General features: G+C 41.1%; 1 protein-coding gene across 1 annotated transcript in view; it reads left to right on the top strand.

The window, feature by feature from the left end:
* LOC106592853 (rho guanine nucleotide exchange factor TIAM1) overlaps positions 1–12411 on the top strand; it is a 141812-nt gene that overhangs the window by 45623 nt on the left and 83778 nt on the right. Inside the window, exon 10 of the mRNA XM_045690247.1 lies at positions 10159–10263. Within this exon, the coding sequence (XP_045546203.1) occupies positions 10159–10263 (105 nt within the window). The remainder of the gene's footprint in view (positions 1–10158; positions 10264–12411) is intronic.

Below are 12411 nucleotides of genomic sequence, written 5' to 3' on the forward strand. Positions count from 1 at the left end.
AATCTGGAGATAACTCCCATGAGTGTAACTTCTATTCTAGTGTTAATCTGGAGATAACTCCCATGAGTGTTATTTCTATTCTAGTGTTAATCTGGAGATAACTCCCATGAGTGTTATTTCTATTCTAGTGTTAATCTGGAGATAACTCCCATGAGTGTAACTTCTATTCTAGTGTTAATCTGGAGATAACTCCCATGAGTGTTATTTCTATTCTAGTGTTAATCTAGAGATAACTCCAGAGGGTTGGAAAACCCTGACATATATCATAAGGCCTTACTTTAACACGGTGGTGTTAGGAAACTCCTGGTTTACAGGCCACATTAGGTCTGCAAGTCCCACTATGATGGCTTTCAAAGTGATGTGTAATTTCTATTGGAATCAAGCCGTAGTTAAGATATCAAATAGTTTGAATTTATATTCACCTGCATTCAGAATGACTGCCAGGGTTAGGAAATTACCTACGTCATTTTAACCGGAACAACCATTTCAGTACAATAAATCTAATTGATTCGTTTAGATTTTTTTGTTATTTAGATTTTTATAGCATAATATTAATCAATCAAATCAAAATAAAATAAAACGTTATTTGATAAATGCACCGAAAACAACGGGTGTACACTTTACCGTGAAATGCTTGATTACGAGCCCTTCCCAACGATGCAGAGTTAAAACATGTTAATACAAATTAAATAGTAACACACGAGGTATAAAATACAAAAGAATGGAGCTATATACAGGAAGTACCATATCAATGTGGAGCTATATACAGGAAGTACCAGATCAATGTGGAGCTATATACAGGAAGTACCAGATCAATGTGGAGCTATATACAGGAAGTACCATATCAATGTGGAGCTATATACAGGAAGTACCATATCAATGTGGAGCTATATACAGGAAGTACCAGATCAATGTGGAGCTATATACAGGAAGTACCAGATCAATGTGGAGCTATAATCAGGGAGTACCAGATCAATGTGGAGCTATATACAGGAAGTACCAGATCAATGTGGAGCTATAATCAACTGTTCTGCCTGCGGCTATGGAACCCTGACCTGTTTACCGGACGTGCTTGTTGCACCCTCGACAACTACTATGATTATTATTATTTGACCATGCTGGTCATTTATGAACATTTTAACATTTTAACATTTTGACCATGTTCTGTTTTAATATCCACCCTGCACAGCCAGAAGAGGACTGGCCACCCCTCATAGCCTGGTTCCTCTCTAGGTTTCTTCCTAGGTTTTTGGCCTTTCTAGGGAGTTTTTCCTAGGGAGTTTTTCCTAGCCACCGTGCTTCTTTCACATGCTTTGCTTGCTGTTTGGGGTTTTAGGCTGGGTTTCTGTACAGCACTTTGAGAATATCAGCTGATGTACGAAGGGCTATATAAAAATAAATTTGATTTGATTTTGAGTACCAGATCAATGAGGAGCTATATACAGGAAGTACTAGATCAATGTGGAGCTATATACAGGAAGTACGAGATCAATGTGGAGCTATATACAGGAAGTACCAGATCAATGTGGAGCTATATACAGGAAGTACCAGATCAATGTGGAGCTATATACAGGAAGTAGCAGATCAATGTGGAGCTATATACAGGAAGTACTAGGTCAATGTGGAGCTATATACAGGGAGAACCAGATCAATGTGGAGCTATATACAGGGAGTACCTGTACCAGATCAATGAGCTGGGCTACGAGGTGTTTGAGGTAGATACAGTATATACATGAAGGAAGGGGGGAAATTACTAGGCATCAGGATAGACAATGATAAGGTATTTGAGGTAGATATGTACATGAAGGCAGGGTAAAGTGACTAGGCATCAGGATAGATAATAATAAGGTATTAGAGGTAGATATGTAGATGAAGGTAGGGTAAAGTGACTAGGCATCAGGATAGATGGCTATGTAGCAGTCTTATGGCTATTTAGCAGTCGTATGGCTATTTTGCAGCTGTATGGCTATTTAGCAGTCTTATGGCTATTTTGCAGCTGTATGTCTTGTGGGTAGAAGGTGTCTCGAAGCCTGTTGTTCCGAGAGCCTATGCTCCGGGAATCGTTTGCCGGATGGCAGCAGAGTGAACTGGCTTGGGTGGCTGAAGTCTGACAATGTTTAAGGCCTTCCTCCGACACCCCCTGATACAGAAGTCCTTGATGGCAGCCAGTGAAGATTATCTCGATGGTGCAGCAGTAGAACATTTAGTGGATCTGCCAAATCTTTTCAGCCTCCTGAGGGGGAAGGGGCGCTGACGTGCCCTCTTCACAAATGCTCGGGTGTGTGTGCACTATGTTAAGACCTTAGTGATGTAGACGCCAAAGAACTTGAAGCTCTCGACCTGTTCCACTACAGTGCTGTCGATATGGACAGGGACGTGCTCCCCCCTCTTTCTCCTGTAGTCCACGATCAGCTCCTTGGTCTTACTGTCGTTGAGGATGAGGTTGTTGTCCTGGCACCACACTGCCAAGTCTCTGACCTCCTCCCTATAGGCTGTCTCGTTGTTGTTGGTGATCAGGTCTACCGCCGTCTTGTCGTCAGCAAACTTGACCATGGTGTTGTAGTCGTGATTGGCCACACAGTCATGGATGAACAGGCAGTACAGGAGGGGACTAAGCACGCACCCATGAGGGGCCCCCCATGTTGAGGGTCAGCATGGCGGAGGTATTTTTGCCTACCCTCACTGCCTTGGGCCGGCCAGTCAGGAAGTCCAGGATCCAGTTACCGATGGAGGTGTTCAGTCCCAGGGTCCCAAGCTATGGTGTTGAACACTGAGCTGTAGTCAATGAGCAGCATTCTCACATAGTTATTTCCTCACTTGTCCAGGTGGGAGAGGGCAGCGTTAAGTACAATTGAGATTGCGTCATCTGTGGATCTGTTGGGTTGGTATGTGAATTGGAGTGGGTCCAGGGTGTCTGGGATAATGGTGTTGATATGAGCCATGAGAAGCCTTTTCAAAGCACTCCATAATTACAGATATGAGCGCTACAGGATGTTAGTCATTTATTTCAAGTTACCTTGGCGTTCTTGGGAACAGGGACAATGGTGGTCAGCTTGAAACATGTTGGGATTACAGACTGGGACAAGGAGAGATTGAAAATGTCTGTGACGACACTTGCCAGCTGGTGTGCGCATTCTCTGAGAACATGCCCTGGTATTCCGTCTGGGCCGGCAGCCTTGTGAGTGTTAACCTGTTTAAAAGTTTTACTCACATTGGCTACAGAGAGCGAGAGTACACAGTCATTCAGAACAACAGGGGCTTTAATACAAGACTCTGTATTGTTTTCTTTGAAGCACTATAATCAATCAATCAAATCAATCCAAATCAATCCATGTGGATGCAAAAACACAGACATTAAAAACAATCCTAAAAAATCTACCTGCAGTAGAGCATGTTGGGAAATATAATGATGATGGTTGTGGCCTCCCAAGTAGTGCAACAGTCTAAGGCACTGTATCGCAGTGCAAGGGGCGTCACTACAGACCCGGGTTCGATCCCAGGCTGTGTTGCAGCGGGCCGCGACCGGGAGACCCATGAGGGTCAATTGGCCCGGCGTCGTCTGGGTTAGGGGAGTGTTTGGCTGGCCAGGATGTCCTTGTACCATCGCGCTCTAGCGATTCCTTGTGGTGGGCCGGGCGCATGCACGTTGACTTCGGTCGCCACTTGTACGGTTCTTCCTCCGACACATTGGTGCGGCTGGCTTACGGGTTAAGCGAGCAGTGTGTCAAGAAGCAATGCGGCTTCGCAGGGTCGTGTTTCAGAGGAAGCATAGCTCTCGACCTTCACCTCTCCCGAGTCCGTATGGGAGTTGCAGCAATGGGACAAGACTGTAACTACCAATTGGATATCACGAAAAAGGGGTAAAAAGTACATAATATAATAATGATGGGTGTGGTTTTGATGTGACTGTTTTACTCACCCTAATTACTTAGCAGTAACTCTATAAGAAACTTCAATATCATCACAGGTACGTGTAATGATGAGCGCCAGGTACGCGTAATGATGAGTTCCAGGTGTGCGTAATGATGAGCGCCAGGTACGCGTAATGATGAGCACCAGGTACGCGTAATGATGAGCGCCAGGTACGCGTAATGATGAGCGCCAGGTACGCGTAATGATGAGCGCCAGGTGTGCGTAATGATGAGCGCCAGGTGTGCGTAATGATGAGCGCCAGGTACGCGTAATGATGAGCGCCAGGTACGCGTAATGATGAGCGCCAGGTGTGCGTAATGATGAGCGCCAGGTGTGTGTAATGATGAGCGCCAGGTGTGCGTAATGATGAGCGCCAGGTACGCGTAATGATGAGCGCCAGGTACGCGTAATGATGAGCGCCAGGTGTGCGTAATGATGAGCGCCAGGTGTGCGTAATGATGAATCCCAGGACCGGTGGTTAGTACTGGAGAAGCAGGAGCAGACGTGACACAAAATTTAAAATGGCCAATGCAGCCGCTTTTATCTCAATATCATATCATTTCTGTTTAACAAATTAAGTACCTTACTATGATTGTTGTTAACCTGTTAGGGCTAGGGGGCAGTATTGACACGGCTGGATAAAAAACATACCCGATTTAATCTGGTTACCACTCCTACCCAGTAACTAGAATATGCATATACTTATTACATATGGATAGAAAACACCCTAAAGTTTCTAAAACTGTTTGAATGGTGTCTGTGAGTATAACAGAACTCAAATGGCAGGTCAAAACCTGAGAGATTCCTTTACAGGAAGTGGCCTGTCTGACCATTTCTTGAACTTCTTTTCCATCTCTATCTTTTACTAAGGATCTCTGCTCTAACGTGACACTTCCTACGTCGTCCATAGGCGCTCAGAGCCCGGGAAAAACCTGAATGTCGTCATCCCAGCCCCAGGCTGAAACACATTATCGCCTTTCTCAAGTGGCCGATCAAGGGACTCTGGGCTTAGGCGCGTGACCTGACCGCCCCCCGTCTTTGTGATTTTTTCCTCTGTTTGCCGAAAAGGAGATTCCCGGTCGGAATATTATCGCTTTTCTACGAGAAAAATGGCATAAAAATTGATTTTAAACAGCGGTTGACATGCTTCGAAGTACGGTAATGGAATATTTAGATTTTTTTTGTCACGAATTGCGCCATGCGCGCGACCCTTCTTTACCATTTCAGATAGTGTCTGGGACGCACGAACAAAACGCCGCTATTCGGATATAACGATGGATTATTTTGGACCAAACCAACATTTGTTATTGAAGTAGCAGTCCTGGGAGTGCATTCTGACGAAGACAACAAAAGGTAATCAAACTTTTATAATAGTAAATATGATTATGGTGAGTGCTAATCTTGCCGGGTGTCTAAATAGCTAGCCCGTGATGCCTGGGCTATGTACTTAGAATATTGCAAAATGTGCTTTCACCAAAAGCTATTTTAAAATCGGACATATCGAGTGCATAGAGGAGTTCTGTATCTATAATTCTTAAAATAATTGTTATGCTTTTTGTGAACGTTTATCGTGAGTAATTTAGTAAAATGTTAGCGAATTCCCCGGAAGTTTGCGGGGGGTATGCTAGTTCTGAACGTCACATGCTAATGTAAAAAGCTGGTTTTTGATATAAATATGAACTTGATTGAACAAAACATGCATGTATTGTATAACATAATGTCCTAGGGTTGTCATCTGATGAAGATCATCAAAGGTTAGTGTTGCATTTAGCTGTCTTCTGGGTTTTTGTGACATTATATGCTAGCTTGAAAAATGGGTGTCTGATTATTTCTGGCTTGGTACTCTGCTGACATAATCTAATGTTTTGCTTTCGTTGTAAAGCCTTTTTGAAATCGGACAGTGTGGTTAGATTAACCTCTTACATCTAGACGTTCCGCTAGCGGAACACCTGCTCCAATATCCAATGATGGGCGTGGCGCGAAATACAAACTCCTCTAAAATACAATTTTTTTTCAAACATATGACTATTTCACAGCATTTTAAAGATAAGACTCTCCTTTATCTAACCACACTGTCCGATTTCAAAAAGGCTTTACAGCGAAAGCAAAACATTAGATTATGTCAGCAGAGTACCAAGCCAGAAATAATCAGACACCCATTTTTCAAGCTAGCATATAATGTCACAAAAACCCAGAAGACAGCTAAATGCAGCACTAACCTTTGATGATCTTCATCAGATGACACACCTAGGACATTATGTTATACAATACATGCATGTTTTGTTCAATCAAGTTCATATTTATATCAAAAACCAGCTTTTTACATTAGCATGTGACGTTCAGAACTAGCATACCCCCCGCAAACTTCCGGGAATTTGCTAACAATTTACTAAATTACTCACGATAAACGTTCACAAAAAGCATAACAATTATTTTAAGAATTATAGATACAGAACTCCTCTATGCACTCGATATGTCCGATTTTAAAATAGCTTTTTGGTGAAAGCACATTTTGCAATATTCTAAGTACATAGCCCAGGCATCACGGGCTAGCTATTTAGACACCCGGCAAGTTTAGCACTCACCAATATCAGATTTACTATTAGAAAAGTTTGATTACCTTTTGTTGTCTTCGTCAGAATGCACTCCCAGGACTGCTACTTCAATAACAAATGTTGGTTTGGTCCAAAATAATCCATCGTTATATCCGTATAGCAGCGTTTTGTTCGTGCGTCCCAGACACTATCCGAATGGTAAAGAAGGGTCGCGCGCATGGCGCAATTTGTGACAAAAAAAATCTAAATATTCCATTACCGTACTTCGAAGCATGTCAACCGCTGTTTAAAATCAATTTTTATGCCATTTTTCTCGTAAAAAAGCGATAATATTCTGACCGGGAATCTGTGTTTAGGTCCAAAGACGATAGAAAATAAAAACATGGGGTCGACTCGTGCACGCGCCTAAGCCCATTGTCCTCTGATAGAGCACTTGCCAAAAGCGTTAATGTGTTTCAGCCTGGGGCTGGAATTACATCATTCAGTTTTTTCGCGCCTTCAGAGAGCCTATGGGAGCCGTAGGAAGTGTCACGTTACAGCAAAGATCCTCAGTCTTCAATAAACAGAGTCAAGAAGCTCAAGGAATGGTCAGACAGGCCACTTCCTGTAAGGAATCTTCTCAGGTTTTTGCCTGCCATATGAGTTCTGTTATACTCACAGACACCATTCAAACAGTTTTAGAAACTTTAGGGTGTTTTCTATCCAAAGCCAATAATTATATGCATATTCTAGTTACTGGGCAGGAGTAGTAACCAGATTAAATCGGGTACGTTTTTTATCCGGCCGTGCAAATACTGCCCCCTATCCCCAACAGGTTAAACCGTTTTAATTTAATTCTGAGAGTAGGTTACAGTGCCTTAACAAAGTATTCACAGCCTTTGACTTTGTCCACATTTTGTTGTGTTACAGCCTGAATTTAAAATGTATTAAATAGACGGGGGTTTTTTGTCACTAGTCTACACACAATACCCCATAATGTCAAAGTGAAATTATGTTTTTTTCTAAATGTTTACAAATTAATTAAAAAAAAGTTTTGAGTTAATAAGTATTCAACCGCTTTGTGATGGCAAATAAGTTCAGGTTTAGAAGTGTACTTAACAAGTCACATAATAAGTTGCATGGACTCTGTGTGGAATAATAGTGTTTAACATAATTGTTTAATTACTAGCTGATCGCTTCTCTTCTTATACGTAAATCCCTCAGTCGACCAGTGAATTTCAAACACAGAATCAACCACAAAGACCAGGGAGGTTTTCCAATGCCTCGCAAAGAAGGGCATCTATTGATAGATGATAGAAGAAAAAAACCAGACATTGATTATCCCTTGGAGCCTGGGGAAGGTATTAATTCCACTTTGGATCAATACACCCAGTCACTACAACGATACAGGTGTCCTTCCTGACTAGTAAGGGTCAACAGCCAACTTGACAGAGCTTGAAGAATATGCAAAGCTCTTAGAGCACTTACCCAGAAAGACTCGTCATTTTTAATCTCTGTCAAAGGTGATTCTGTCATATATTGATATAGGAGGTTGAATACTGTATATCAGTGTTTAATTTTTCATATACATTTGGGAAGTATTCAGACTCCTTGACATTTTTCAACATTTTGATACGTTACAGCCTTATTCTAAAATGGATTAAATATTTTTTCCCCCTCATCAATCTACACACAATACCTCATAATAACGAAGCAAAAATAGTTTTTTAGATTTTTTGCAAATGTTTCCCCCCCAAAAAAACTGAAATATCACATTTACAAGTATTCAGACCCTTTACTCGGTACTTGTTGAAGCACCTTTTGCAGCGATTACAGCCTCGAGTATTCTTGGGTATAACGCTACAAAAATGGCACACCTGTATTTGGGGAGTTTCTTCCATTCTTCTCTGCAGATCCTCTCAAGCTCTGTCAGGTTGGATGGGGAGCATCGCTGCATAGCTATTTTCAGGTCTCTCCAGATATGTTCAATCGGGTTCAAGTCCGGGCTCTGGCTGGACCCTTCAAGGACATTCAGAGACTTGTCCTGAAGCCTCTACTGCATTGTCTTGGCTGTGTGTTTAGGGTCATTGTCCTGTTGGAAGGTGAACCTTTCCCCCAGTCTGAGGTCCTGAGCGCTCTGGAGCAGGTTTTCATCAAGGATCTCTCTGTACTTTGCTCCGTTCATCTTTCCCTCGATCCTGACAAGTTCCCCAGTCCCTGCCACTGAAAAACATCCCCACAGCATGATGCTGCCACCACCATGCTTCATCGTAGGAATGGTGCCAGGTTTCCACCAGACATGAAGCTTGACATTCAGGCCAAAGAGTTCAATCTTTGTTTCATCAGACCAGAGAATCTTGTTTCTCATGGTTTGAGAGTCTTTGGGTGCCTTTTGGCAAACTCCAAGCGGGCTGTCATGTGCCTGAGGAGTGGCTTCAGTCTGGCCACTCTACCAAAAAGGCCTGATTGGTGGAGTGCTGCAGAGATGGTTGTCCTTCTGGAAGGTTCTCTAGTCTCCACAGAGGACACTCTGGAGCTCTGTCATAGTGACCATCGGGTACTTGGTCACCTCCCTGACCAAGGCCCTTCTCCTCCGATTGCTCAGTTTGGCCGGGCGGCCAGCTCTAGGAAGAGTCTTGATGGTGCCAAACTTCTTCCATTTAAGAATGATGGAGTCCACTGTGTTCTTGGGGACTTTCAATGCTGCAGACATTCTTTGGTACCCTTTCCTAGATCTGTGCCTCGACCCAATCCTATCTCGGATCTCTACGAACAATTCCTTCGACCTCATGGCTTGGTTTTTGCTCTGACATGCACTGTCAACTGTGGGACCTTATATAGACAGGTGTGTGCATTTCCAAATCATGTCCAGTCTATTTAATTTACCACAGGTGGACTCCCATCAAGTTGTAGAAACATCTCAAGGATGATCAATGGAAACAGGATGCACCTGAGCTCAATTTCGAGTCTCATAGCAAAGAGTCTGAAGATTTATGTAAATAATAAAGTATTTCTGTTTATAATTTGTTTTAAATAATTTAGCTAACTTTTCTAAAGAGAACTTTTTTTGCTTTGTCATTATGGGGTATTGTGATGTCATTATGGGGTATTATGATGTCATTTTTGGGTATTGTGTGTAAATTGATTCAATTTTAGAGTAAGCTTGTAACGTTACAAAATGTGGAAAAAGTCAAGGGTTTGGAATACTTTTCGTGTGCATATATATGTATATATTTTACAAATGTAAAACAAAAACTTTCACCTCCACATTACTGATTATTTTGTGTAGATCGTTTGTAACACAACAACATGTGGAGACAAAAACAGTAGGCTAATAACTTCTGTTCTTTTTTTTTAACCCTGACATCTGGAACCAAGCCCTCATAACCCCAATCTTAGGTTTCAATCTCAGCAGCACTCTTCAATATTAACATAAACGAATTGGCCCTGGTGTTAATGTCTTTGCAAATGATCTCTCTCTCTCTCTCTTTCTCTCTCTCTCTGGACCTGTCTAACTTCTACCTGTCTATCCCTAGGCCCATAAACAGGACCCGTCTAACTTCTACCTGTCCATCCCTAGGCCCATAAACTGGACCCGTCTAACTTCTACCTCTCCATCCCTAGGCCCATAAACAGGACCTGTCTAACTTCTATCTCTCCATCCCTAGGCCCATAAACTGGACCTGTCTAACTTCTACCTGTCCATCCCTAGGCCCATAAACTGGACCCGTCAAACTTCTACCTGCGTCTGAAGGTGTGTGTAGAGGAGCAGCTGCTGCTATATGTTCCCAAACTGGAAGAAGACATCTCTGATCTGGTGAGAGAGAATAGAAGGAATATGTCATGCTGGTTCAATAGGATCCACAAACAGACACTGTAACCCCAAAACCTAATTCACTGTGCTGTTATTTTTCATAAATAAACATATTCAACAGAGTGCAATCTTTGTGTACCCTTATGGAAAAACCACATGCATTTTTTCATATGTGAAAATACAAATTCATTTTTTCACTTGTGAAAATGCAAATTTGTTTTTTCACATGTAAAAATGCAAATTCTTTTTTTTTCACATGTGAAAATGGAAATTCTATTTTCACGTGGTACGTTTTTTTTTGTGAGGTGAAAACATTATTTTCCAAACCTGAAAAGGTGGTGTTACATTTTTGTTGTCTCTTTTGCAAAATAGTGCCATCTCACTTGATGTTATTTATTTTCTCACTGCTATTTGAATGATCAGTTAATCTAACTATTTTCTCATTATTGAGTTCATTTACTTATTTCAGCAATTTCAGGGTTTTCATTATAGTTGTCTAATGTTGGTAGTATTCAGTTACAATGTTACTCCTGAATCACTTTGATAAATATAGTCGTTTTTCTGAAGGTTATTTTTTATCCCCCTAGAGTCGAATCCAATTAACATCATTTTAAAAAATCCCCATGAAAATCCATTAGTTTAAACTACAGATATGTTTTTTTGTTTTTGCATTGCAACCATCTCAAAACGTCTGTAGCGTCCGAACGGTTTGGCCTACAAAACTATTATGACCCTTCAATGGAAAGGGGAGACTACGACTCCCACAAGTGTCACAGGACTTGTCTAGAGGTAACCTGTACCAGTTTTAAAAAAAATAATGGAAGATAGTTTTGTGCCTTCACCAAAAAAGGGGTTACAAATTTGTAATTTTTTTATAAATTAATATATAAATATTATATATATACACACACATATATATATATATATATAGACACACACACACATATATATATATATATATATATATATATATATATATATATATATACACACACACACACACACATATATATATATATACATATATATATATATGTATTATTTTTTACTATTTTCTACATTGTAGAATAATAGTGAAAACATCAACACTATGAAATAACACATATGGAATCATGTAGTAACCAGAAAAGGGGTTAAACAAATCAAAATAGATTTTATACTTGAGATTCTTCAAAGTAGCCACCTTTTGCCTTGATGACAGCTTTGCACAATCTTTGCATTCTCTCAACCAGCTTCACCTGGAATGCTTTTCCAACAGTCTTGAAGGAGTTCCCACATATGCTGAGCACTTGTTGGCTGCTTTTCCTTCACTCTGCAGTCCAATTCATCCCAAACCATCTCAATTGGGTTGAGGTCGTGTGATTGTGGAGGCCAGATCATCTGATGCAGCACACCATCCCTCTCCTTGTTGGTCAAATAACCCTTACACAGCCTGGATGTGTGTTGGTTTATTGTCCTGTTGAAAAACAAATGATCGTCCCGCAAAGCACAAACCAGATGGGATGGCGTATCGCTGCAGAATGATGTGGTAGCCATGCTGGTTAAGTGTTCCTAGAATTCTAAATAAAGTGCCTCTTACAGTGTCACCAGCAAAGCACCCCCACACCATCCCACCTCCTCCTCCTCCATGCTTCACGGTGGTGGTATTTCATCCAATAGATATGGGAGTTTATTTATTTTTGTGTCTGTGTGATCAGACGGAAATACAGTTGAAGTCGGAAGTTTACATACACTTAGGCTGGAGTCATTAAAACTAGTTTTTCAACCACTTCACAAATTTCTTGTTAACAAACTATAGTTTTGGCAAGTCGGTTAGGACATCTACTTTGTGCATGACACAAGTCATTTTTCCAACAATTGTTTACAGACAGATTATTTCACTTATAATTCACAGTATTACAATTCCAGTGGGTCATAAGTTTACATACACTAAGTTGACTGTGCCTTTAAACAGCTTGGAAAAATCCAGAAAATGATGTCATGGCTTTAGAAGCTTCTGATAGGCTAATTGACATAATTTAAGTCAATTGGAGGTGTACCTGTGGATGTATTTCAAGGCCTACCTTCAAATTCAGTGCCTCTTTGCTTAACATCATGGGAAAATCAAAAGAAATCAGCCAAGACCTCAGAAAAAAAAAGTTTACCTTCACA

The sequence above is a fragment of the Salmo salar genome, chromosome ssa11 (assembly GCF_905237065.1).
Source record: "Salmo salar chromosome ssa11, Ssal_v3.1, whole genome shotgun sequence".
Lineage (NCBI taxonomy): Eukaryota > Metazoa > Chordata > Actinopteri > Salmoniformes > Salmonidae > Salmo > Salmo salar.